This window comes from Peromyscus californicus, unplaced genomic scaffold, assembly GCF_007827085.1.
Source record: "Peromyscus californicus insignis strain IS unplaced genomic scaffold, ASM782708v3 Scaffold_20__1_contigs__length_68692818, whole genome shotgun sequence".
Taxonomy (NCBI): Eukaryota; Metazoa; Chordata; class Mammalia; order Rodentia; family Cricetidae; genus Peromyscus; species Peromyscus californicus.
The window spans coordinates 306,012-333,643 of record NW_026294503.1 but is presented as its reverse complement, the minus strand read 5'-3'; the positions used below and the strand labels follow the sequence as shown (position 1 = coordinate 333,643).

Below are 27,632 nucleotides of genomic sequence, written 5' to 3'. Positions count from 1 at the left end.
AACAACTGGGTAAGGATGATGCTTACCCAGGTAGAATGTGATACAATGGAAGGGAGGCAGGCTTTACATCTGCAATGGCTCTTCTCCAATGTCAGGCTAAACTTAGCTTCCCTTCTCTGTACAATGGAAACAGATACATACTGCCTCCCCCCACTCATCAGAAGGATTCTTGATGGGATGTAAGGGACTGAGCAGTACTATGGATGAATAGAGCCTCATCCTCTCAGAATTCCCATGCCTTGGCCTCCAGTTCCTCAGAAAGCAAACTTACTTGGAACTGAAGTCATTACAGAGGTAGCAACTTAAGAAGAGGTAACACTAGAGTCAAGTAAGACCTGATCCTTTTATGACTCATTTTCTTATAAAAAGAAGCCCACAAAAGCTCAGACACACAGGGAGAAGGCTAACTGAAGATGAAGTCAGAGATCAGGGTGATGCATCTATAAGTCAAGGAATGCTAAAGACTACAACAAGTGGGCAAAGGCTCTTAAGAGGGAGGCCTGGGGAGGATGGCCAGAGCAGTGTTCAAAGGAGCAACCCTGCCCATAGCTTGATTGTAGACTCTGGCCTCCCAAACCAGAAGTATACTGATAGAAGCCTACCTAACTGGAATGCTTCTGGAAGTTCAAATCAGCAGTGGCTAGCACTGAGAAATACACTGTGCACATAGCCAAATTATGTGTGCTAGGAATGATTAATAAATTTAAAACTAATTGGAAGTAGTTCTCCAACTTTCATTTTGTTAATAGTTTCTCAGGGGGTACCTCTCATTAATTAATGGGCACTAACTTTGGATCACAGGTAATGGGCTCTACTGGGAAACCATGATCAGAGACACAACACCTGCTCTAGTAATCCAGAACACCGATTCTACAGATCTCAAAAAGAAAGCTGGTGTGTGGGCAAAGTGACTCATTCCTACACACACAGATTTCCTCTTTAATATCGTTTTCTCTCACTTTGGACACCAACTTCATTTGTTAACTTGGTATCATTTGTTTTTCTTTAAGACTTACCACAAAGGAGCACAAGTCCTTAAGGACACAGAGTTTTGTTTAGTTTTTGCTTCTTAAACAAAAATATACAGTATTGTCAAGGGATGGTATAAGTCTTAATTTGTACATCAGGGACTGAAGGATGAAATGACTAACTTCCATCTGACAACTCACAGCTTCCCCTACACACACTGTTACTGCATCGCCCTGGGGATCCCCCATTCATGCTTTACCTCTGTCAGCTCCCAGGTGATGCTGATTGTCCAGCAGAGCCCATAACTACGGATCAGCAAGGCCTTCATGGCCCAGCCCCAGAAATGCCCAAATGCAAATATATCAAAGTGACTGACGATCCTCTCCCAGGTGATCACGTGGCAGTTCACAGCATACTCCTGGTTAACATAAAGAGTTCAAACATGATAACTGCTTGCATAACAAATATAAGATTTAAAATTACTTAGAAATATACAATATATTCAAAACTAAAAGTAGAAATGGAACTAACATTCTTAAGTGTTTGAGAACTTTCAGCTTTGAGTTTACGTAATACTGAATACATTTTGGGGTGGGGTCTCTTCCCTTTGAGTGAGTCAGCTCTTATCCAATAAAGCAATTCAGGCTTTCTATCTTCCTCAGCTGTATCTTCTGAGCATTTTCACTGTCATTGGGAATTTACAAATATTCAGCCATGATTTCTTCTTCAGCCCATGGTTTTTAGAAAGTGTTTTTAAATTTCTAAGTGTACTTGATTCCTTATGTTTCATTGCTAGCTTTTATTCTCAGTGGCCAGGTACATGTGACATCACTTTTTAAAGATATGTTGAACCTTTACCAAATTACTTTCTTTCCCATTTTATCAGTGTTGCAACTGTCATTTAGAAACTACCAATTAAAACCCTCCTTATACTAACTCACTTATAAAATGACAAATTACTCTACTCCTTTTGCTATAAAAGACTTTTCTAAATTGAACAGGAAATGTATGAGTGCTGGAGTCCTATCAAGATCTCATTCACTGCAGGAATCCTAGAGGCAAGTTCCCAGATCCTGCAGCAATGTGTTCTTGTTACAAGGTCTTCCTGGCTGACAGAGAAAAAACCTGGAGCTAAAGCCACTTGTCTATTAATTTAAGGAGAGTGACAAGGTGCCACCAGCCCAGAATTCCTCAACCTCTCACCCTATGATTACTCTGCTGCTTAGGGCTAGGTAAGGACCTAGGTTGGGAGTGTCTATTTTCAGTGGCCACTCTTAGCATAATCATAAACTGGAAGTGCTTCTGGGGGATTTGAACATACATTTATGCTTTTATTACAGGAAGACATTTAAAAAAGTATAAAAAGCAAAGTTGCATATCCTGGCATTAGAATTTTAAAAAGTAGATTAACCAATGAATCACCTCCAGAGGCCCTAAATTAATCACTTTCAGAGGCCCCAGAGGTCCTTGCTGCAGGGTAGGCATAGCAGTTTGGCTGCCTCCTCTCTCCCAAGGGATAGGTCCCAGAATACACGGAGGATACTAGATTTGCATATCCCTCATATAAAACGAGTTTTTGCATAAAACCTATGCACATCCTCCTATATACTTTAAGTCATTTCTAGGTTACCTAACACAGTACAAATGTTCTGAATGGTTTGGGGAATAATGACAAAAAAATAGTCTGTACATGTTTAGTAAAGTGGTAATTTTCCCTTCTGAATATTTTTGATCTGAAGTTAGTTGAACAATGGATAACAAAAATGGCACTAACTATGATGTAGCACCACAATAAGAATGGAGCAGGAGGGTGGCATCCCATCTGTCTTAGGGTTTCTATTGCTGTGAAGAGATACCACGACCATAACAACTCTTATAAAAAAAAAAAAACCATTTATGTGGGGTGGCTTACTTACAATTTCAGAAGTTCCATGCATTATCATCATGGCAAGGAGCATGGCAGCATGCAGGCAGATGTGGTGCTGGAGGAATAGCTAAGAGTCCTACATTTTGCAGGCAACAGGGAGCCAACTGAGACACTGGGCAGTATCCTGAGCATAGGAACCTCAAAGCCTGCCCCTACAGTGACACACTTCCTCCAACAAGGACATACCAACTCCAACAAAGCCACACCTCCTAATAGTGCCACTCCCTATGAGATTATGGGGGCCACATTACCCAGACTTCTGGAATCTGAAAACAGCTGCACACCTTGTCTGGCTTAGCAATAATTACCCAGCACTAGAAATAAGATTGTAAAAGCTAGTTGCAGCTATTGTGGAGCTGTGATTGTGGTGTTAGATTTCTGAAGAAGTGTCACAAACATTATTGGATTCAACTTGCTCCCAAAGGCCATGAGGCCTGTGACAGAAACATCAACACAACCTCCTTTGAGTCGGCTTTCTTTTGATCAAGCCTAAAAAAGCTGCCTTAGAAAATATTTTATAGTGGTATTTGCTCTGCCCATGACCTTGGGCTATATGGCCCAAAGGAGGTGGTGCTTCCTGCCTTGTACATGACCTCTTATAAGGAAAAGGAGAAGGCTCCCTGCTCGTGCCTGTGAGGTGGATTCGCTCTGGGTCAGATCAGAGGATGATGACCTCTGCTGTCTACTCTGTTCTGTAATTGTGAGTGTATTTCCTCAATTTATATCTTAATAAATTCTGTTACCCATTTAATAGACTCACATGGATTGACCATAATAATATTTTATCTACAATATACCTTTCTTCTACTTCTAAGACTGATATGAGCATGACCATCCTTACTATAATGCTACACTTGAAGCACAGTCAGAATGAAAAGTACAGGTTTTGAAGCACAAAGAGCTTTGTACTTTGAGCAAGACAGTATTAAAGTTTCTCTTTCCTCCTCCGTAAAATGGTATGAATAGCTGACCTGTGTGTGAGGATTATATTGAATATAGAAAATGTCCAGTATAATGTCTAGCAGAATAAACTACAATCATCATTTGAATTATTGCTACAGCAGGAGTCTTGAATATTCTCCAAAGGTTCTTACATTAAAGGCTTAGTTGCCAACTTAGGCTACTGGAAAGTGGTAGAAACTCTCAGAGGTGCAGCCTAGAAAAAGGCTTTAGGCCACTGGGGACATGTACTCCAAGAGGATTGTGGAATGTCGGTCCTTTATTGTTCTCTGGTTACCATGAAGTAAACAGTTTTCCTGTCATGGTGCTCTGCCTTGTCACAGGCCCAAACAGCAAGGCCAACCAACCAGACTGAAACCTCCGAAATAGCAAAATAAATAAAGACAGGGTCATTATACTACATAGCCCTGGCTGTCCTACAACTCACTACTTAGACCAGGCTGGCCTTTAACTCAGAGATCTGCCTGCCTTTGCCTCCTAAGTGCTGGGATTAAAGGTTTGAGCCACCACATCCAGCTCTCCCAGATGTTTTGTAATCACAATGGAAAGTTAACATAATCATCATCATCACAAACAATTAAGTTATCCTTGTTATTCTTTTCCTTGAGAGTGAGAAATCCTAACTAGGCTTCTAAATAATTTCTCCTCTTGTTTTTGCTTTCGCTGTGTACCCTAGGAAAGTTAAGATAAACATTTAGAAGTATCATCCCAAAAAGGTCGAGCCATTCTGTGATGATGATTCCTTCCTGATCTTTTAAGCTCTTTGTTATTTTTTAATTGACAGAGCAAATGTCTGTGCTCCAATGCCTATTCTTTCTCCAGAACATCACAGCTTTTCCTTCAACCTGTGTTGGGTAGTAGGCATTCAAAACACTAAAAGACAATATCAGAGTAAAAAACAATAGCTACTGACTTTGGTTTTAGCCCCTGGCTCCCTTGCAGTTTCCTGAGGAGAAAGGGTACTGAGATCTTTTGTACTAGTGGTCTTTGACCTGTTTTAGAGGGAGTTCATAATGCCTTGGAAACCTCAGAGTGTTGGAGTGTCTCCGACTCTAATAAGTCAATATTTGGTGGCTCCTGGGCAGGTGAGAGCTCAGTACTCAAAAGACAAAGAAGTATTAGAAACCAAATTTCCAGACCCACCTTGCATCCTGTGACAAAACCTCCATGAAAGCCCCTCAACTGTAGGGTTTGGAGAGCTTTGAGGAGAGTGACACATTTGCATACTGGGACTGTGGTACACCTTACCTCTAAAGGGACTGAAGTTGCTGCATTTGGAACCCTGCCAGCCATCAAATCAAGTACCTCTTCTCTTGCCATTCATCTGCATCTCATACCATATCCCTTTAAATAAATTGGTAAAATGGATCCCTGAGTCCTGCAGGCTGAAGTCATGAAGACAGTGCAATGCTTCTATGTGTGGCTGCGTATTCAGAAACACAAACGGCAATATAGGTTTGTGATTCACATGGAATACAGTCTTGAGGACTGACTTCTTAGTTATGGGGACTAACAGTTCATGAACATAGTGTTGCTGGTGTCAGAAGAGATGGAGAACTGAATAGTTTGGGAAAAAATCAAAACATCTCATCACAGAAATGATCGCTGTGAGTATAAAGATTTTTCCTCCCAAATATATAGTCTTATCAATAAAAGAAAGTAAAAATAATAGTTGTTTTAGCTGACACTAAAAAGGGTTCACACATGCGTGTTCTAAATACATAACAAAATTTGCCCCGTTGTGCACGCAGGTAGAAGGACTATACCATCAGGCTTCAGGCACAATAGCAGAAGTACTAAGCATGATCCTGACTGGTACAGCAGTAGTTGAAGAGACCAGTGTGTGCCAAGCACTGTGCGGGCCTTGTGGGATGCTTAGACATCATTACTCTGTTCAGTTCATAATAAGCCCTCCCCATCTACCACATGCATTACCATTTTCACCTTGCAGAATAGATAAGTGATACAAGCAGAGTTCAGGACCAAGGCCATGTGATGGGAGTGTGTGCAGTATGTGTATTCTTCTTAGCATACACCCTTGTTTCATGAGAGGTTTTCATTTTCCTGGATGACATCACTTTGGAAAATCCACATAACAGTGCACCCTGAGATCCAGTTTTTAGCTATACACCCAGGAAATAAGGAAAGGGATCAACTTAAAATGTGGACTCTATATCCTGTACCCAGGACCCTACCAAATTCACAACAGGGCCACTAACAAGTACATACCATGATGTCCGCTTCTCTTGTTGCATATCGAAGATTGGGATCTAGCCAATACATTAGGGATTTAACCTGCTCGAAGTTCAGGAAAAGGAGAAAGACCAAGAAGAGGAAGTACAGCACACTGAGGCCTGATGGAAACAAAATAAGGTCAAGTTTAGGAAAGACACACATTAGACCAAGTGGTTTGGAGTTAGAGTATGCATGAATATCATAATGTAGCCTTTTGAGAATTTATCATAGCCAGGTATTTTCTTGGGTGAGAGGATCTGACACACACAGTCCTAACTCAGGTTGAGAGGGATTCTTCTCTCTGAGGAAATGCTACTTAAGCTAAGCCTTGAAGGACCAGCAGCCAGATAATGTGTAAGGTGGATTTGGGGGAGCATGAAGTAGAGAAAGGCCATGAAAATATGTCCCTGAAGAGAGATATCTCACTGTGAGGCTGCGGTGATGGTAGAGAGGGGGATGAACTAAGGGGTATTGAAGTGACAGGATTAATTTCCTTCCAAGGTCAACGGAGAAAAAGATGACAAAACAAGGCTTTATGAAGGTGAATGAGCAGACTACAAGGGGGTCACACTTTCAAATTCTATCTGAGACTTATCCTTCACATTAGCCCTGACAAGTACTATTTTTTTGTCATACCTATCATAATTGCTATCCTAAATAACAAAACACGATGTCATTTAAAAAAGTAAATCCAGCTGGGCAGTGGTGGTGCATGCCTTTAATCCCAGCACTCGGGAGGCAGAGGCAGGAGGATCTCTGTGAGTTTGAGGCCAGCCTGGTCTATAGAGTGAGTTCCAGGATGACCAGGGATACACAGAGAATCTCTGTCTCCAAAAAACCAAACAAATAACAAAAAAGTGAAGCCACTAATACACTACAAGGCAAAAGCTTGTATGTTACTTTTCTAAAGGACTTGACACTGCCTGCCCTGTCACCAGAAGGGACTGCCATTTCTTCTGCTGAGCCTACTGGAGTTAGATCGGTGATGCAGGCATCCCGGCACTGTCAAACTTATCACCTGGAATCACAAACTTGGCTTAGCTCTGATCTCTAAACAGTCACCCCGGAGAAGAGGATGTGTGTATCTGGAATGAATCCATTACAAGGGCTGCAGCCCCAGGCCTTCTAGCTCAGCCCCTCTCTACTCACCAAGGGGAACACTGCACTGAGGCCTCCTGTAGAGCAGGGCCAACCCAGCCACACATCCCAGGGCCAAGGAACATAAATTTTCTGATACATGAGAACTACCTTGGGTTTGCAATTTGTATACCAGTTTTATAAATTTTCATCTTTAATGAACCCCCCCCACTATAATATTTTAAAATTACAATCTTTGTTGAACAATTCTTTTAAGAGAGAAAAAAAATGACCTATGACACAGAAATGTTTAGACTACAGTTTGGGGATGTGCATTGAGGACTATGAAACCATGGCTACTACAGCAAAAATTGTGTGTGTGTGTGTGCGCGTGTGTGTGAGCATGCATGCTGGGGAAGGCTTGGGGTACTGGGGATAAACAGGTCCATAAACTTGTGAAGCAAGCACTTTATCAACTGAGCTACCTTTGTAGCCCCAGGAATATTTTTTTCAAGTAGTAAATAAAATCCTTCTAGGAAAATGTTCCTGATGTCCTTTGCACACCACACTCTTCACCCCACCCACAAGTCTGAATGTTTCCGTCTATGCTGGCTCTCCGCTCTTTTGCCTACCTGAGCCTGTAAAATGCCAAGTACTTCCAGACATGAGACCACCTCAGCAGCCTCTTTACCTAAGGCCCTGCTCCCCCACTGTGCTACATGCACAGACCTTGAGTTACATCCAAATTTTAGATTGAGTCACTCCCTCAGGCCTCCCCTCATTACTCCAGTGGAAGCAGCCACTTGGTCACTGTCACTTCACCCGGCTTGAACTAGCTCGTACTTAGTAACAATTGCTGACGATTGATTACTCTAATAGTTTACTCCCTATTGCTGTCCTCTGGTCCTGGAAGAGAAGCTCCCAAGGACACGGTCTTAATTGTCTTATTCTCCTGGATAGCCTAGATATTCAAATCTGTCACATACTCAGTGAACACAGCTGGTAAGATGAAGAGAACCCCAGCACTCAGAGGAATCTCTACAGGTTCAAGGCCAGCTTGATCTACATAGTGAGATTCAGGACATCCAGGACTACACAGATCTGTCTCAAAACAACAAAACAAAAAACAAACAAAGATGAAGAGTTACCTTTACTAGCTGAAGGATGTAACAAGGAGGGCAAGTTTAGCAAAATATCCTCTTACATTTCCAAGCATGGTTAAACTGCCTTAACTTACAAGAATTTATTGTATGGCTTACTTGGGCAGGTTGAAGACAAATATTCTAAGTATTAAAAATTTATCTTATACTCACTCAGGCCATTTGACTTTCTGAATTTCAGAATCAAGTAACAATAAGACTCAATATTTATAAGGTTAATAACAAACCAGACCAAATGAAGGCTCTGTATACCAGAAGAGGTTTCACTTTTCCAAATTCCTAGAAACTGCACTGCTGGGCTTCCACAGACAAGACAAATGTGTTCCTAACATGACCTTGAGCTTGCACTAGTAGAGGAAACAAGTCAGAAAACAGGGTCTTTGCTGAAGCCAAGCTCTGAAATAGGAAATAAAAGCATTAGTGCAGGCACATGGAAAGGGTACTTATCTATGTGTGAGAATTTGTGCTATCACCAACCACTTATTTTTGATCAAAGAATCTTAGCAACATTTTTTTGTATTAGGTACACTAAAAAATTGGTTGGTTTGTTTTGTTTTTAAGCTACAATATAAAACCACCATCATGATACACAGAGAAAAGATTTTTGTTTTGTTTTGTTCTTGTTTTTTTGAGACAGGGTTTTTCTGTGTAGCCTTGGCTGTCTTGGAACTCCCTCTGTAGACCAGGCTAGTCTTGAACTCACAGAAATCCACCTGCCTCTGCCTCCCAAGTGCTGGAACTAAAGGCGTGTGTCACCATTGCCTGGTGAGAAAAAAAAATTTTAAAGTAGAAAGAATTTTGTCATCTACTAATGGGACTCACCAAAAACCATTCGCCATAAGGCTGGATGCGGTCGAGTAAATGGACCTGCAAAGAGAGGACATGAAGTTAGAATAAACTGGATTGAGCCAGAAAAGAAAGCTCTGTTGATCTACATACAGGTAACAATAAGAAAGGCTCTCCACTGTTAATTTTCATTTTCTCTTTTCTTTCCCCACACCTTTTCAAACAGGCTTCTTAACCTTGAAAAACATGCCAAGAGGGAGATGCCAGGCAGGACTTTCTTCCCAGCCTGTTACAGCATAGGATCTGCCTTCAGCTGCCCACTGCTGGAACTGACCCCAGGAGCTGGTGACAAAACAAGGAAGGATCCACAGCTATCTTCGGTGTTTCTCCAGCTCCAGCCAGCACAGGTAGTGTTGGTCAGTGGCACCCTCACATGGGAACTGAAGGTCATGACACGGATGGCTCCAAGTGGGGTTCAATGAAGAAGTAGCAGAGTACAACCTGGTTTTGTTTGTTTGTTTAATATCCAATGCGCAAAACAATCATGTCAAGCAGGTGTTGTGAGCAGGTTTGAGGAACAAGATGAGGAAACAGGCTTAGAATGATGAAGTAGTCTGCATCCAGCCACACAGTCTGCCAATAGTGTAAGTACAGTTAGATTCTGAAGCTTCTCAGTCAGGTCTAGAGTCACTGAGATGCACAGTCATGAGAGGTCACAGGGTCAAGGGAAGGTCTTTATTACAGAATATACCCAGGGCCCACAAAAGCTAGAAGAGCCACTGGAAGGTCCTCTTCTAAGAAGTCTCATAACTAACTGCAGATTCAAATGGACTCCATCTCACCCCAGTGACGGGATGGTTTAGTTAAAATTAAACTTGCACTTGACAATTATTTGCTATCCTGGGATAGAGGTAGAACTTAAAAGCGTCAAGGTTTAGTTGTTGTTTGTTTGTTTGTTAAAGGAAACAAAGAAGAATGGAGACTAGAAAAGGAGGAGGTGCATCGTAGGGGATGTGAAGTAGACACCATACGCCTCCTTCCCTGATCTCCCAAGGGCTCTTATACTACACCTCCTTATAGAATGATGTCTCCCTACAGGACTAGGAAGAAGCCTAGGAACCAAATCCTGCCACAACTACCCACTGACAAGGGATTCCCGTGAGTGTCCACCCCTCTCTCATTTAACTCAGGTGCACCCTAAACCACCAGAGGTAATCCTAGTCCCCTGAAAATGTTCAGTCAGTATACACCTATTAGACATCTGTATGCCCACTGGCCTCTGGGTATTATAAATCCCTGTCCTCAGGACTAGGCAAGAGAAGTATATGCCCCAATTCTAACCCAAAAGACTTGAGAACAAGTACACTAAAGAGCTTCCAGGAAATAATTTTTCAAGCTCAGTGTCATGGCACAAGCTTATAGTCTAAGAGCACAGGAAGTGGAGGCAAGAGGATTAGGAATTCAAGGCCAGTCTGGGCTACATAACTAGACCATGTCTCAAAAATCAAAAGCAGGAGGCTAGGTAGGTGGCTTAGTGGGTAACCATTTGTTAGGCAGATGTAAGGACCTAAGTTCATATCCCAGAAAGCTGATTGCAACAGCATACATTTATAATCTCAGGGTTCCAATGCTGAGATGGGAGACAGAGACAGAAGAATCTCCAGAAGCTCACAAGCCACATACCCTGACATACGCAGTGGTAAACAACACAGAGAGCCAACACCTAAGGCTATCACTGACCTGCACTCACCCATAGATAGCAACAAGGGCACATAAATGCACACCCATTACACACACAAAGATTTTTGAAAATCTAAAACAAGTTGTTTCACTCATAACAACATAGAAAACCACCTAGGCTCATCTGCTGCTGGACAATACTCACCCTGGGTGTCTGCTGAAGACCACCTGGGTGGAAAGGCCCAAGGTTAACCGCTCACAAAGACAGTTGGGACTCTACAGCCACTTGCTGCATTATCCAAGCTCAAGGGCCTCTCTGAACTCAACATTATATAAGAGTCAACAATTCCCTTATCCTTTAAGCTATTCCGAGGAGGATTTTCTAGTACTCAATTTACTCAGGCCCTACAAAAAAAAAAAAAAAAAATCAGAGCCCTGTCCGTAGACCGAAACTATAACACTGGTGTCGTATCTGAATTCACACATGCAAGATGAAGCACATGGTCATGAACACAGACTGACTTACATACAAGCATTTGGAACAGCCTTTCATAGGTCAAGGACAAATACCTATGAAGGGGTATGCTATACTTGAAGGCATGTCCCCAAATGTCTTTGAAGGAAAACATGAGTTTGGGACTCCCACTCTCACATTCGTTTTCATTACTTCACTTGGGAACATGAGACAAGGGTAAGAAGAACAGAATAAGGTAACAACACTAGAGCCAGAGATGAGTCATGTAATATATACTCTACTTGAGAATGTACCCTTCTATGGTGCCTTCCGGGAAGGCCAGTAGCCTGAAAGCTGGAGCTAAGGGAAAGGCTGCAAACTCTCTGAAGGGACCCCCAAAGCTATTTCTTCTTTTTTTTTTTTTTTTTTTAAGATTTATCTATCTATTTATTTATTTATTTATTTATGTGTTTATTTATGTATGTGTGTATTTATTTGTTTGTTTGTTTGTTTGTTTATTATGCATATACAGGCCAGGAAAGGGCACCAGAGCTCATTATAAATGGTTGTGAGCCACCATGTGGTTGCTGGGGATTGAACTAAGGACCTCTGGAAGAGCAGCCAGATGCTCTTAACCACTAAACCATCGCTCCAGACCCTAAAGCTACTTCTAAAGCATTCTTCCACATGAAAAAATGAGTTCTACAACCTATGTAAAGTGTGAACAAGTGACCTTTAGAAAACAAATTATGTAAACATGTGTGCTATGTAAGCATGGCTTCAAGAGAATCCCACAGCCTGCCTTCCCGATGCTATGGTTTGGTAAGTTTTGTCCCCTGGAAGCTCTGGAAATGCATGCTGAAATCTGATTGCTTCCTTGGATGACTGCTGTTGTGGTGGTGTTGGGAAGAGGGGCATTTAAGAGGTGTTTGGATGATTAATGCAGCTCTTTAGTTATTTAGTTATTGTTAATTAATTAGTTAATGGGTTTGAGCCTGTGTTATTTATCTGAAGTGTAGGTTATTATAAAGACATCTGCAGCTCCTGTTTTATCTCTTCACAGGAAAGTTCAGAACAATCTTCTAGCTTCTTCCAATCATAGACCATCTGCAGGTAGCAGAGTAGCACCATACCTAACCTTCACCTGCCTTCTGCAATATCCAAAGCAGTCTATGCATAGGTCAACCAAGTCCACACTATGGGAAAAGAAAAGCTGACAGTAAGGAAAAGAAACAGAAGGAAGGGAAACATACTACACAACCAGGTGAAGGCCCCACATAATGCACCTAATAAGAGAGATGAGATGGCTGGAGCAAGGCTGAGGAAGGAAGATGCAGACCCAGGCCTGAAAGCCAGGCAGACAGGGCCAGGCAGGCGACCTCTGATGATGACCCTGGTGGTCACAGGTTTCAGCTTTCTCATCTATAAACTGAGTGGGCTGAACTAGATGAGCTGTAGACTGGTGTTCCTCTCTTCATATGGACTATAGAGTGTGCATGGCTTAGCTAAGAATAGGTCATAGATAGGGACCAACAGCACAGGTTTACCTTCCCAAATCAGAACAAAAGCACAGTCCCATGAGGAGGGAGGGCACAACTGGAGGGCTTTACTGGAGAATGGAGGAAAACCCAGAAGTCACACCAAATGTTACTTCCAATAGACTTAATCTCTCGACCTCCATGCCTTTGGCATCGTTGAAAGAAACCCTGGTGCCCAGTTACTGAAGAAGTACCAGGAAAGATACACTTGGTAATCAGTGCTATTGAGACTCACCTCAAATTTTCAGAAAGCTCTGGACTCAAAATAACCAGAAAACACACAAACAAATATACCTTCAAGTCATGAAAATGTGGCCACTGAGAACTAAGCTATATTTATATACTACCTTTAAAAGACAATATTAGTCTCACAGAACAGGGGAGACATTCACAGCTGGCTACTTCAGCAACATTCCAACTTGGCACCCTTGAAGGAAACAAGTGGCTGTATAATGACCAAGGGTTCCTTCTAAGCTTAAAATCCGAAGACCATGAATAATACATATATGGGAGGAAAAGGAAAGCTGGTAGAGCCAAAAAAACATTTGACAGTGGGGACTGTTCTTAGAAAATTTTACAGCCAGGTCAATAATGTACATCTTGTCTTCCTATCCTAGTAATTGTGAATAATCATCAAGAAAAAAAAATTAATTACATCTGCATAAGGTTTGTAGGCTTTCATATAGTGTAAGATTTCCACTAAAGTTAATTTAATTTAAAAGCTGAAGTTGGGGCTTGAGAAATGGCTCAGCGGGTAAAGAAGTTGTCCCCAAAGTGTGAGGACCAGAATTCAGATTCCCAGCACCCACATAGCTGCCTGGCAGGCATGATGGTCCACCAGTAATCCTAGCACAAGTGGTAGAGTCAGGGCATCTCTGGAGGAATTGGCAATCTCTGGGTTCAACTGGGAGACCAGCTTCATTATATGAGATGGACAGTGATTGAAGAAAACACCTGATGTTGACCATTGACCTCTGGCCTCCACTCTACACACATATACTTGTGAATGCATACACACAAGCACACAAACACACAAATGCAAACAAATTCAGGCTAAAATGTTAGGAAAGTTAAACTCAGCTTCCAAGTAACAGGGCCACTTAGAATTCCTTCTTGAAGAAACTCAGAGTTGTGGGTCTACTGTCTTGACTTCTATTACTACCAGCAAAAACTACCATAATTTTATAAACACAATGCTACACAGGAGAAGCAAAACAACAAAACAAAATTCAATTGCCATCAGTTTAGGAAACCTAAAGGCCTTTGTCATAGACCATGTCCAATAGCATGCAGTATCATTTAGAATGAGATTCCTATGCCATACAGAGCAATCTACCAAAGCATGGGCACCCACATGATAAATACATCTTGAAGGATACCATTTAAAATCTGAGAAGATCTGCTGCATAACCCATAAGGAAGACTGCCAAAAATCTCAGAGGTGTGAGAAAAATACAATATACTGAGCATTTAGAAATGGGTACAGAGCCGGGGTGGTGGTGGCGCACGCCTTTAATCCCAGCACTCGGGAGGCAGAGCCAGACGGATCTCTGTGAGTTTGAGGCCATCCTGGACTACCAAGTGAGTTCCAGGAAAGGCACAAAGCTACAGAGAGAAACCCTGTCTCGGAAAAAAAAAAAAAAAAAAAAAAACCAAAACCAGTTTTGCCGGGCGGTGGTGGCGCACGCCTTTAATCCCAGCACTCGGGAGGCAGAGCCAGGCGGATCCCTGTGAGTTCAAGGCCAGCCTGGTCTACCAAGTGAGTTCCAGGAAAAGGCGCAAAGCTACACAGAGAAACCCTGTCTCGAAAAACCAAAAAAAAAAAAAAAAAAAAAAAAAGAAATGGGTACAGATAGCCAGGCAGTGGTGGCACACGTCTTTATTCCCAGCACTCGTGAGGCAGAGGCAGGCGGATCTCTGTGAGTTCGAGGCCACCCTGGGCTACAGAGTGAGTTCCAGGACAGGCTCCAAAGCTACACAGAGAAACCCCGTCTAAAAAAAAAAAGAAATGGGTTCAGAGAACTAGCACAGAATTTTCTAGAAAGGAGGTATGGAAAGGAATTAAGAACAAAATATAGCAATTTATAAGGAACACTTCAGAGGGAAAGTATGAGTTACTTAGAAGAATACAAGAAAGGTATTGCTTCTTTCTTTCTCTAATCCTGACAGAGCAGGTCCAGATTCATCAAATTTCTGCTCAATCCAAATGCACAATCAGCAAAGATAATTGTGATAGCAGGTGCCAAATTGACTCATTGGAGCTAGTTCTGCCAAGAAAAGAGAGAGAGAGAGAGAGAGAGAGAGAGAGAGAGAGGAGAGAGAGAGAGAGAGAGAGAGAAAGAGGGAGGGAAAGAAAAATAGTAACTGAGTACTGTACAGCTGTTAATAATAAAAAACATCAAGGAAAAGAACAGCTAAGCAGGACACAGCAGTGTATGCCTGTAATCACTTGTGATCCCAGCACTCAGGAGGCCAAAGCAGGAAGATCAAGCAGTCAAGGCCACACTGTGCTGTCTAGCCAATTCCAGACAGCTTTGGAATACATATGGAGATCTTGCCCCCAGCCCCAAAACACAATTACCTAACAAACAAACAAACAAACAAACAAACAAACAAAAAGAACAGTTATAGAGAGCTTAGCATGCATCAGAGTTTGCACCAGGTTGGCTCCCAAGGGTTCATGTGGAGGAATTATTAAAAGGTAGTGAAAGCTGTAGGAGGCAGGATCTAGTGGGAAGTCATGAGACAATGCACTATGATGCAAAGGCAAGAAGCCTCACCAAAAGTCAGTAACATATAGAATGGATTTCAGCTTCCAACCTGTGAATTTCAAAACCTCCATTCTTTATGACGTATATAGTTCTAAGTATTTTTTATAGCAATAAAAAACAAGCCAACACATGGGTTTAATATTATTAATTTAGTTAGCTCTCACAATATCTGCCTGTTATCCCCATCACACAGCAGAGAAACTGAAACACATTTAAGGACAGTAGGGGCCACAGAGCTGAGAGGAGGCAGAACAGGCAGTCTGCCTACGAAGTCTGTGCCCATGACTGCTATACAAAACCCATCTTATAGATGACTTGCATTTTAAAAAGTCAGGAGGGCATGATGCATAGGAGAACTACAACAGCTCAGGACATTACTTACCATTGGGGAATGCTAACACACTGATGATGAGGAAGAAGAAAATAACTGAGAGGATGCCTCTCCAGATGTTGTCTTCAGGAACAGAGTCATCCCTGAAAATAGAAAACACTGAGAATTCATTCTCAGATCTAAGCAGGAAACCAAACAGTAGTATGCTTTCCACAGTCTAACACCTGGAGACAGCAGATTTTCTTTTGCTGACCGAAGTCACTACACACAGTTTACTGCTTAGTGTCACTTCCTAAAACCAACACTCTCATAATAAAGCCTAGTTCTTACAGGAAAGGCAACTGGGGGCTGAAGGTACAGCTCAGCAGTGCTGTGAGTATTTAGCACACACAAAGCTTGTCTCCACCACCAAAATTATATTAAATAATATATAAATAAAACCAATCATCTTAAACACCAACATACATTCTATTCAAACATGCATTTGAGACTCACTGTTCTTCAAAGACAAAAACAAAACCCCAAGATGTGAAAACACAAGGTTCGTTTTTGAGAAATGTCTTTTGATGACAAAAACAATAAAAGATGCACTTGGTTGATACAGGAAGGGGCAAGAAATTTTTCAAAAAGTCAGAATGGAACAAGAGATCACCAGGAAGGCAGCAATGTAACAAGATTATATCAACTACTCTTGAAAATGGGAAGCTGGGGATTTATAGGATGTAGGAAGAGGCATGAAAACAGGTAACAAGAAAGTGACCCGTAAAAAGAAAATCAAGGAGGAGAAAAAAAAAACCACAAGATTTAAAATCAGAGCAGAAGCAGAATGATAAAGAAGGAAATGGCTACCCTTCTTCCCAGGCACAGCCTTTCTAACATCACCTGTCTATTGCCCCATCATCCCAGTGATTGGCCTGGTCCCTTCAGTGGTCAATGTGTTCCCTGTCTACCTTGCCAGAGCATACTTTTGAAATAGGGACTTATTCCCTTCCATTCTTGGGACCTTACACATGCTACACACTCAACAGATATTGCAGACTTACAGTTTATAAGGAAGAGCTACTATGCAAACACAATGTTGGACACTTTATGTTGAAAGAGCAAGACAGACAGACTGACAGACAATGACTGGCAGCATATATGGGACTCAAGAAAAGCAAATGCAAAGGGAGAAATAGAAACATAAGACAAGAAGGAGTTTTCCTGAATTATTGATAATTTCTGAGAAGCTTGGGAGAGGAAAGTTCAGCATTGCAGTTTTTAAAACTCAGAATGAGTAGGCAGAAAGTACGACATGAAACAGAATGGAAGGCAATATTTTAAAGACAAGGAGACAAGTAGCAAGCAACTAAAACTGATTAAAAAAAAAAAGATGATGAATTTGTACTGAGCAGTGGTGGTGCATGCCTTTAATCTCAACACTTGAGAAGCAGAGGCAGAGGCACGTGGATCTCTGAGTTCAAGGCCAGCCTGGTCTACAGTGAGTTCCAGGACAGCCAGGGCTACATGGAGAAACCCTGTTTCAAGGAAGAGAGAGAGAGAGAGAGAGAGAGAGAAGAAAGCAACAGCAGCAGCTGAATTTATATAGTGAAAAGCATTACTGAAGGAAAAATAAGAGATAAAAAAATCTTAGAAGGACCAGCAAGATGGCCCAGTTGGTAAAGGCTCTTGGTGTGCAAATCTTTGATGCCCAGAACCTATACAAAGATGGAAGGAGAGATCAAGATTGTCCTCTAGTCTCTACATACATGCTGTGGCACACAAGCCCACATACACTGTGTGCGCGCACTCTCTCTCTTTCACACAATAAAGAAATTTTAGAAATTTTAGGGGAAAAAGTTTTCACACAAAAACAAGTCTGAGTCATCAGAACATTAAGAAACAAGGAATGAAATAATGAGTTACCTTGATAAGGACCAAGTCCTTGGATATTGGTTTAAAAAACAGAAGTTAAGTTAGATGCTAGCTTCTATGCAGGCAGCTAAGTTTCTGCCAGCAAGCCATCAGCTTCTAGAGTTAGGACAGGGCCGAGCACAGATTCTGAGATGAGATCATGCAGTATTTCCTAGACTGTCCTCTGTGCCGAGTAGTGTAACAAACGCCAGTTCCTTCACAGAGCATACTCCAATGCCAAACCTCAGAAGCCAACGGATCTCATAGGCCAGCACTGTGCAATTTTATTTTAATGGACACCCCAATAATTTACTGACCACCACATCACCTTAAAAATGCCAGCTTGGTCCTTATAAGGGAACTTGCAATGCCCTTTGGCTGAAGCAAGGAGGCTCCATATTCTCTTTCTAGGGTACTAGGTCTCACTGAAGAATGGCTGTACAGGAGGAAGACAACATCTTCATTCAAAACAACACCCCACTGCCCTTGCTGTGAGATGGTGACAATAACAGCCCCTCTATCAAGAATCTACTGTGTATTAAACACTTGACAGACAGTTAATTAACACTATTGCTAATTTTCACAGCCAAATGCAAATAGATATTATCAACCACATCTTAAAAATGACACAATTGCTCAGAAAGGTTGAATAATTTTTCCCACAGCTGCACAGGTTAGAAGATGCAGCGCTGGCACTGGAACCGGGGCTGCTAGATTCCCAAGGATGATGCTTCCCCTATGCCCAGCTGCTGGGAGGGTTTTTCCTGACCCAGGAAGTCAGTGTGAGTCATGACAGAGGCAAAGAGTTGGCAGGAAGGACTTTGACAGGCGCATTATATATGTGCTACAAGTTAAACTCCAGGGTAAAATTAATCACTGTTGTATGAAAAAAAGGGGGATTCCATAATTCATACTTTACTCCAAAATATTGTGTATTATTAGAAACTAAGAGGGGGGTGTCTACTAGAAAATTTGATTAATTGAAAACAAGTCAACCACCTCAGAGTGGAAAGTTTCCTAAAGTACAGCACAACACACAGAAACCATGAGCAAATAATAAATCAGCACAGCAATAAAGTGAAGGAAACCAAAGCAGTAACGGGAGCTAAGAAGATCTACATGTGAGGAAAGGACCTGTGGTTCATATGAAGACAATGGGCTAGGTGTTCTAACATGGAAAGCATTCCTTCAACAATCAATTAACAAAGCATAACAAGCATAGCAAAATCAACAGGAAAATGGGGAAAAGAGTTGTGAAGAAATTATCAATTGGCAGAAAATGAAAGACACTCGTGGGAAGAGATGGACAAATTAAAGTAACATCAAGAGACCACTTTTTTATTATCTAAGCAGGGGAGGCTATGAAGAAATAGGTAAGCAAGCACCCTATGCATTAATTGCAGTTGTATGAATTTACAGCTTTTATGGAGGGTAACTGGGTAACATTCTATACTTACAACCACATATATCCTGTGGCTCAGCCATTCTACTCTGGGAACCTCTACTTCAGACACACTCTTGTGAATGTGAAGTGGCATGTGTACCAGGCCATTCATTGTAAAATTTTATATATATTTAAAAGACTAGACACAAGACAGAATTACAGACTAGTCTAGAAAACTAGGCAGCCATAAAAAAGAATGAAAGTTTCTAAAAATTAAACTGTCCCAGGGAGTTAAAAAGACATCATGAAGTAAACAAACATTAGAATAGTAGGTCTGATAAGCAATGATTTGTACAAATAAGGGTTAATATGTATAGAAATATAAGCTACAATTTGTGCTTGCAGTCACCTAAAATGTCTCTGCACAACCACCCACGAAACAGGGAAATAGACTTTACTCAACATTAGGGTCTAAAAGAGAGGTTATTGGGAGATATTTTTCCCTACACAAACCTCTGGTACAACCTGGATTTCAAACAATGTGAATAAATGTCTGTAGAAATCAGCAAATCAATCTTCATTTAAAATTACTGAAAAGTGAGATGGCTCAGTCGATAAAGGGTTGTGTGCAAACCTGAGTTCAATCTCCACAACTCACATAAAGGCAGAACTGACTCCACAAAGATGCATTCTGATCTCCACATACACAAAGATGTATTCTGATCTCAGTACATACATAAACTTCCCCAACACACACACACACACACACACACACACACACACACACACACACACACTTACATAGACACAATAACACATTTTTCTTAATTCAAAAATAATTACTGACTAGTCAAAACACTTGAAAATACACGTCAACATAAGAACCTGAGATCAATACTGAGGCCAACTTGGGATATACAGCAGTTTCAAGTCAGCCTGGGCAACAAAGTAAGACACCCTATCTCAAAAGAATAACAATAATAAATAATAATACAGTAATTATTATTGTTATTAACAGTAATTATTATGATAATGATTAATAATAAAAACAAACCTGTAACCTCTAATTTCTGAGCAACATTATTGGGCAAAACCAAATATGTCTGAAAGGAAAAAAGGTGATGAAACAACACTAACAATGGCAGTGTTGTATCTGCCTAATTAGCAAAAAATGTAAAGACTATGAGGACTTTAATAAATTGGAAAAAATCCTGAACAGGAGAATCAAACTCAGTAGTGAGTTTTAGGAGGGGGACAGGTGAAGTTGGTAATCTGAGTCTTGTCAGGCCACAGCCCCACCTTCACAATCTGGCGTGCATTAGGTACAGAGAAGATATGGTGTCTCCTGCACTGAGCACAGGTGTGAATGCACAACAGGACCCAAACACTGCAGGGCTGCCTATCTAGCCTCATGGTAACCTGAGTACACAAGGCCAGACTTTCAAGGCCTGCTATGAGTCCATCTTCTCTAAACTCCAAGTCATTGAGAAATTTAGCCTTGGATTGGGGTGTACAGATAGTTTCCAGTTATTCATAACAAGGAACTTGGCAGAAAGGGCCATACTTAGTGATCCCAGCAATCCCACTCACAGGCAAGACCCAGACTCTATGTATGGTTATCAACTGTGTTCTGTGCCTCACTGAGAAAACTACAGGCTCTGTGAGTAAACCACCTACTCACTCTAAGATGGGAGGTGATCATAGCTGCATCTTATCGATGGGTCCTGGTCCCAGGACTGGTCCCAAGCTGTCTCCTGTGTAGGAGTCACACAGTGGGTGATGAGTGATACAGTCTCTAGTTGAAATGCCAGCTGTGTGACCGTGGGCAGATTATTTAACTTCTATGTGCCTGTTTCCTCCTCCATTAATAATACCTCCATTAATAATAATAAAGACTAGTCATAAGCTCTACTTCATGAGGTCCTCATGAAGATTAAATGACTTAAAGGCTACTTAAAGGAGTACCTAGCACAAAACGGCCCATTCTCATTAGTTCACATGTCTGAACATTCTGTTGTTTCCATTTGCTGCTTCATTGGTGCTGTGTTGGGGGACTTTGGAATGCAGGTTCTAGGTCAAGGTTTCTCATTCACCAACACATAGGCATGGGGGTACAAAGTTCTCTCTCTCCTCTCCCCTTTCCTCCCCTCTCCCTTCTCCCCCTCCCTCCCTCTCGCCTCTCTCCGCTAAACTTGACCTGTGCTAAAGAGCACTGGCCAGACAATGGCAATGCAAAGATGCCAGCTGTGAACAACATTGTCATTAAGTTCCCAAAGGCACAGATCCCATCTGGTTCTGTCAAGGGACCTTCAGTGCTCAGCAGGTTTACAGCAAGCATGTGCAATATAGTGGGGGTGGGGGTGGGGGTAATGGCAAGAATGTTCCAGATGATATGGCAGAGTCAGTGGGACTTGGATAACATGAGGGTGATTCTAGCCCAACGTAGAGAGTCCACTGACAGACTTTCCTGCAAAGGGTCACCTGCAGGGACCTGCTGAGACTACAGTAGGTAGTCTAGTAAGGTTTTCAAACACCTCCACTCAGTGAACATGGATCTAGTAGTGCAGAAACCACCCAGAGTGAAGCCAACCAGAGCAGGAAAAGGACAAATCAGGAGAGCGTTGGGACTCAGATTCTACGTCAGTTCCATTTCTGACATCTATGGCAACTGCAGTATAGTCTTCAGGAGACTAGGCAACCACTCATTCATGACCTTTATACAAGGCTTTTCTCCATGGAACCAGAAATATGACCAGATCTAGGCCTCTAGGCTATGTGTACCTATTCTCCTCTAATTTTCTTTGAGTACTTGAATCAGATAAACCAAGTCACAACCAGGGATCATCACTTCCATGTCACCCAGATGTCATAGTTTTAACAATGCATTCATTCTATCTTAAAGGAATTTGGGAGCTGGGTCAAGAATTCTTTGCTCAAAGATCCACTAAAGAACTTCTTTCAAGTTTGCATAGGACATTCTTCATCCTTTCAATAATGGAAGATGTTGGGCCTTCCAAGGATGAAAGATATAGGGCCTTAAAGATATGACAGGAAACAAATATTTCAATGAGAGAAGCTATACTAAAAGGCATTGAGAACTATATATACAAGTCATCCTCTGTGATTCTTAGAACATGAAGATGTTCAGGAAAAGAACCATCCAAAGGAGCTGTGTGAGGTGCTGTGATCTTGTGAGTGGGCAAGAGGAGCCAAGAGAGAGAGACAGCAGTACTGGGGTAAGCCAGGGAGTTGACTGAGTCTGAAGAGTATGCTGTGTGCAGATGTAGAGGAACAAAACACAATCTACTCCACGAGGTAGAGCCTCCATATCCAGCTTGCATTTTTCCCAGGTGGTAGGCACACAGCTACCCATCAAGCAGGGGGCAGGCAGGATCACAGTTTTGGTTTAAGAGCTAATGAGCCTGAGGGTATGCCGTTCTGAGGGGCTGATGATTTGCTGAGCTAAAGTTTGAAATGGTCAAAGAAGAACAGCTAAGAAAGGTCCAAAAGATCTATAAGGATAAACCAGGTGAATCCCACGATGGCAAAGAGTTAGTCTGAATGGAACAGGGATTGCTCAGCTGTTGAGCAGCACTGAACACAAAGCTAGGACCAAGGAGGCAGACCAAGCAGACTGAAGCAATCCTGGTTTTAGAACTAGCTGAAATGTAAAAACATCTGATTCCTGTACACCAATCTAGAGCTACCAGGATACTATCACAAGATAAACAGTGCTATGTTGGAAACAATAAACAAGTATTTGAAAGGACCAGCCTGAATTAGCACCATTTATTAAAGAGGAGCCCAAGAGGCAGTAATTCCTTGACATATAATCTCTTTAGGGTAGGGCACCATTGAAACCAAATAAATATCTGAGTCACCCAAGGGCCTATTCACTACAGATGACGACCTCAAAGAAACATACAGCTTTTCCCTTTAATAAGTTTACAATTTTATTAGGAGAAAAGAAAAAGAAAACGAAAAAAAACAGAGTTCAAAAAAATATAAAAAGATGCTTATTTAATTCTAATTTTAAAATGATTCAAATAACTGAGAAAGAGAAATAGTGAGGATCAATGTTAACTGGCCTTCAAATGCAACCTAACACAATATAGCCTAACAGTATTCTTTTCTATCTCTAGGGTTGGTCTAGCCTCATTTGTGTACTTCTTAAGCCATTACTACAAACCATCAATTAATATTCTTGGTGCCAGAGATATCAAGGTTTCTGTTACATAGAGAAAAAAATATAATATAGGAAAGCAGGACCAAGACAACCTCATTGGTAGTATTGGGAGGCATTTTCTATAGGGTCTTTATATGGTCTTGAGGGAAAAATCAGGAAGGCTGGGAGAAACCCCTAGACTCAGAGAGAGAGCCAGAAATATGGTTCAAGGAAAAATGAAAAAGTATACTTCCTAAAGGGAAATTAAGTAAAAACCATTACTTAAAAACAAATCAAACATCTGTCTACTCCTCTGTCCCTTGTCTATCCTCTATTCTTAGTTCCATATCTGGAGAAAACAAGAACAAGTGAACCGATAACCACATAGGTACAGCCATTTTCAATGAGGCAATCTCATCTAGACAAGGAACAATTCCTGTTGGCAAGTGCTAACAGGGCTGCTAACTCACTGCACCCCTTCAGATCATGGATAACAATGGCAGAACTTGTGTGATTGCAATTTGGGGGTTTTATTTTGCTTTTGAGGCAGGGTCTTATTACGTAGCCTTGGCTGCTAGAAAGTCACTATGTCAAATAACTGCAGTTAAAGTAGGGATGAGAGAACAGGTTTCCTCTGGTTTTAAGACTTTTCTAGTGAAGTTTCGGGGTGAGGTATAGAAAAGCAACCTTCCAAGCACATGCCCTCAGTGACCATGAGGACCTACCAATAGGCACTATCTCTGAATGATTTTACCATCTTCCAATAGCAATTCTGTACTTAACCTCCCATCAATAAGGACTCTTGAGTAATACTCAACCCACTAGAACTCTAACAGAAGAACTCCCGGACAACCAACCTTACCTCAGACTTTTGTTTGAGGTATCAAATCCTTCACGTTCCAAAATTCTTACAGGGTATTCATAGCACATAATCTCACCAGGCACTATTCTTACATCCTGGGAATACAAAACCCCCAAAATATTCTATTCTCTTAGATAACTAGCCTTTGCAAAACAAATATTAAGCCATATTTTAAAAGTTTGATTGAGAGAATTGCACTGAACATTATCTAACTATAAGTTCATATAAGGTACTACAGACAGTCATTACAAAAGAGCATGGTGTGAAAAATTTTCATTTTAGAAACCATTACTTTCGGGGCTGGAGAGATGGCTTGGCGTTTAAGAGGACTCACTGCCCTTCCAGAGGATGAGGGTTCAATTCCCAGTACCCACACAGAAGCTCACACCTGTCTGTAAGTCCAGTTCCAGAGGATCCGGCACCCTCACACAGACATACATGCAGGCAAAAGACCATAAAAAGAAATAAAAATTAAAAAAAAAAACATGACTTTCAATCTTCATAGAGTAAAATTGAGCTATCGTTATAATATCCCATTTACATGAATCATAAGTTATTACAAAAAATAGATACTAATAACTCCTGATTCTATTAATTATGCTTCTGATTTTATGTAAGGTAAAATGTATGATTTGTTCCTCATTGTGATTTCTTTATGAAATTAGCATAACAAATAAAATTGTTATAACTTCTGGAAAGGTCTATAGCCCAAGGTTCAGATTATGTTTTTTTTTTTAATTATCTTTGACAAGCTGCTAAAATTCACTCATTTTTCGCACTTCACTGCTACAATGCATCCACTAGACAGAATATGGCATATAAAATTAAATTCCAGAACATTACTTTCTGCCTTAGAAAGGAGAAAGACAGATCTATTTTGAAATGGTCTGCAATAATACTAAAGACATGTAGTTGATTCTTTCTTCTCACCATCATTAGATGGTATTGTTGCTTTTCTCATTTCAAAAGAACCCCCTCACCATTCTGTCATTTTAAATCCACCTATTAGCTGAAGTTAATGTGAAACGAGTAGGTATGTTCTACTAAGTCCATATTCCAATGCCTCTACCTTTTTTCTCAATTCCAGAACAAACTATAGCCTATTCAGTAACAAATATAATTTAGAAAGCATTATCAAACAATGAAATCCTGCTTCTTAACCACTTAACTTAGTGCCATGCACTGAGCTGAACTACCAAAAAAGATTAATTCTCATGACAATCCTATGAGGTGTTAATGCTGATATTTTCACTTTGCATATAGATGAGGAAACTGGGGCTGAACACATTATGTGAGCATACATATCTTATGTGGTAAAATCAGATGACACGATGAGGAGCTGACAGTAACTAGTCTCAAGAGTGAGTTCTCTCCAAAACTAGGAACTATAGGAAGGAAGTTCTGATCTGTAAAATATTGGTAGACTTTTCAATGATGGTAGTGGCACCCCTAAGAAAGAATAACTGTTACCTACTATTTCTATCTTTGAAGTGATTCATAAAATAAACATTTGTAATCTAGTCTGTGTGATACAATACTGTCCCATGTCCCATTACATGCCTTTGTCCTCCCCTCTACTAAATACCGGAAGTTTCTTCAAATACTTGTGACTGATCAACTTACCTCTGCACATTTCCCCCAGACTTTGATTATTGGATAAAAATATCAGGAGAAGCTGGGTGTGGTAGTATAAGTCTATACTCACAACACTAGGCTACAGCAGGATGAGTGAGGGTTCAAGGCTAGCCTGGGCTATACTGCCTAATCCTATTGCAAAGAAAAAGAAAGGGGTGGAAACTCAAGAAAGCTACCATTAATGGGGCATCATATACCAGGTACTCTACTCAACAGGTTTGCACATATTCATTTAGTCTTCATAACCCTAAAGTGAATACAAACATTTTATTCATTCTGCAGGCATGGACCCTCACACTCAGAACAAAGTTAAGTAACTTCACTAAAACCACAGCCAATTTTGAAAACACAGTCTCTCTCAGTCACTCTTGGAAGCCATAATGGTGTGGTGGGCAGGATATGACTTCCCTGTCTTTAAAAGATGTAATTCAGATAATATAAATCATAAATAAAAATGGAGTGTGTGTGCTCTGGGATCCATTAGCTCCTTGGCTAGGGTCAAGGGGCCACAGGAACAGTACCCTTGAAAAGTATGAGCATATGCAATTACTAGAAGTGCTTTGAACATATGCATATTATTTTAGAGGATTAAGAGAGCTGTGTTATGTTGTATACATTTTATGTGTTCTGTTTATTATAGTTAGGGTTTAGTAGTCTCCAAGTACTACACAATTGCTCGACATTATCTCTTTTCAGCATGTATGTCAGGAGATGGATGACAGGGTGGGGTCTGCCCCATGTGATGTGTGATCAGCTGTAGTCTATGCAGTACAGTGCATTGGAGCTGGTGGATATTGGGCTGTGCTTGATGGGAGTTGTCCACTGGGATGTGTGTCAACAGCCACTGTTGATGCTGTGGCATAGAGGTGGTGTTTGAGATGGGGTAAAGATTATGTTAGATGATTGTATGCAATGCATATAAGAGGTGTTGCATTGGAAAAAACAGTGTGTGCATTTGTGTTTGTGTGTGCCTGGAAATACTGAATACCAGGGGAGTTCATTTGGGAATCTAGTTGTATACCAGGCCTGCGCATGATGTGTTTTATGTATGTAGTTTGTCCTAAAAGTGGTGCAGTCATGAAATGATTCATGCGGTGTGCTAGGAACAGACCACGGATGAAGTGGTTGCGGAGCAGAGCATCCCGGTAGTGACGTGTGGGGAATGATGCAGAGCGAGGGATGTGGGTGACCCGGCTAGGTGACCTGCATGAGCTCCTGCTGTGGTCCAAGGCACCGAATGTGAGAGATGGGATTTGGAGGTGAGGGGTAGCAGGTGGAAGAGCAGGCAGAGAGAATTGTAAGCCACGCGGTGGGCGAAAGAGCTGCGTGGGCCGTGTGTCCATGAGCTTGCACGCATGGAGCAGCTACTTGCTTCCTCACCACCAGTCACACCGGCCCACCTTCCCCGCCACAGCTTCCCTGCCACCACTGCCCTCTGTTCTCGGGCGCCCCGCGCGCGGCCAGGCCCACCTCACCTGGTGAAGGCGAAGTACATGAGGCTGATAATGGTGAAACTGAGCAGGGTGATAGTGTGCGGCCGGTAGAAGAAGTCTATGGTGATGTCCTCCACTTGCTGCTCGTTGATCATGCGGAAATGCATTCTGTAGTTCACATCATCCTTGCTCAGAGTCCGGCTCCCCACGCAGGACGCCATGGTTCTCCTCCCCGTCCTGCCGCGGCAGCGGAGGCCCCGGCCCGCGAAGGCTGGGACCCCGGCAGTGACGGACCGCGGTGCTGTAGCTGCCTGGCGCTGGGACCCGGTCTGGCCCCTGAGAAGGGTACTCGCAGAGGGAAGGGCCGACGCG

General features: G+C 41.6%; 1 protein-coding gene across 1 annotated transcript in view; it reads right to left on the bottom strand.

Annotated features, from left to right (window-relative positions):
• The window catches only part of Ptdss1 (phosphatidylserine synthase 1), a 68,497-nt gene extending 40,895 nt beyond the window's left edge, over positions 1-27,602 (bottom strand). The window contains exons 1-5 of the mRNA XM_052747569.1: positions 27,303-27,602; positions 15,940-16,031; positions 9,151-9,195; positions 6,086-6,210; positions 1,229-1,387 (exon numbers count right to left, since the gene is read on the bottom strand). Coding sequence (XP_052603529.1) covers positions 1,229-1,387; positions 6,086-6,210; positions 9,151-9,195; positions 15,940-16,031; positions 27,303-27,481 — 600 coding nt within the window. The 5' untranslated portion in view covers positions 27,482-27,602. The remainder of the gene's footprint in view (positions 1-1,228; positions 1,388-6,085; positions 6,211-9,150; positions 9,196-15,939; positions 16,032-27,302) is intronic.
• Between the last annotated feature and the right edge of the window lie 30 nt (positions 27,603-27,632).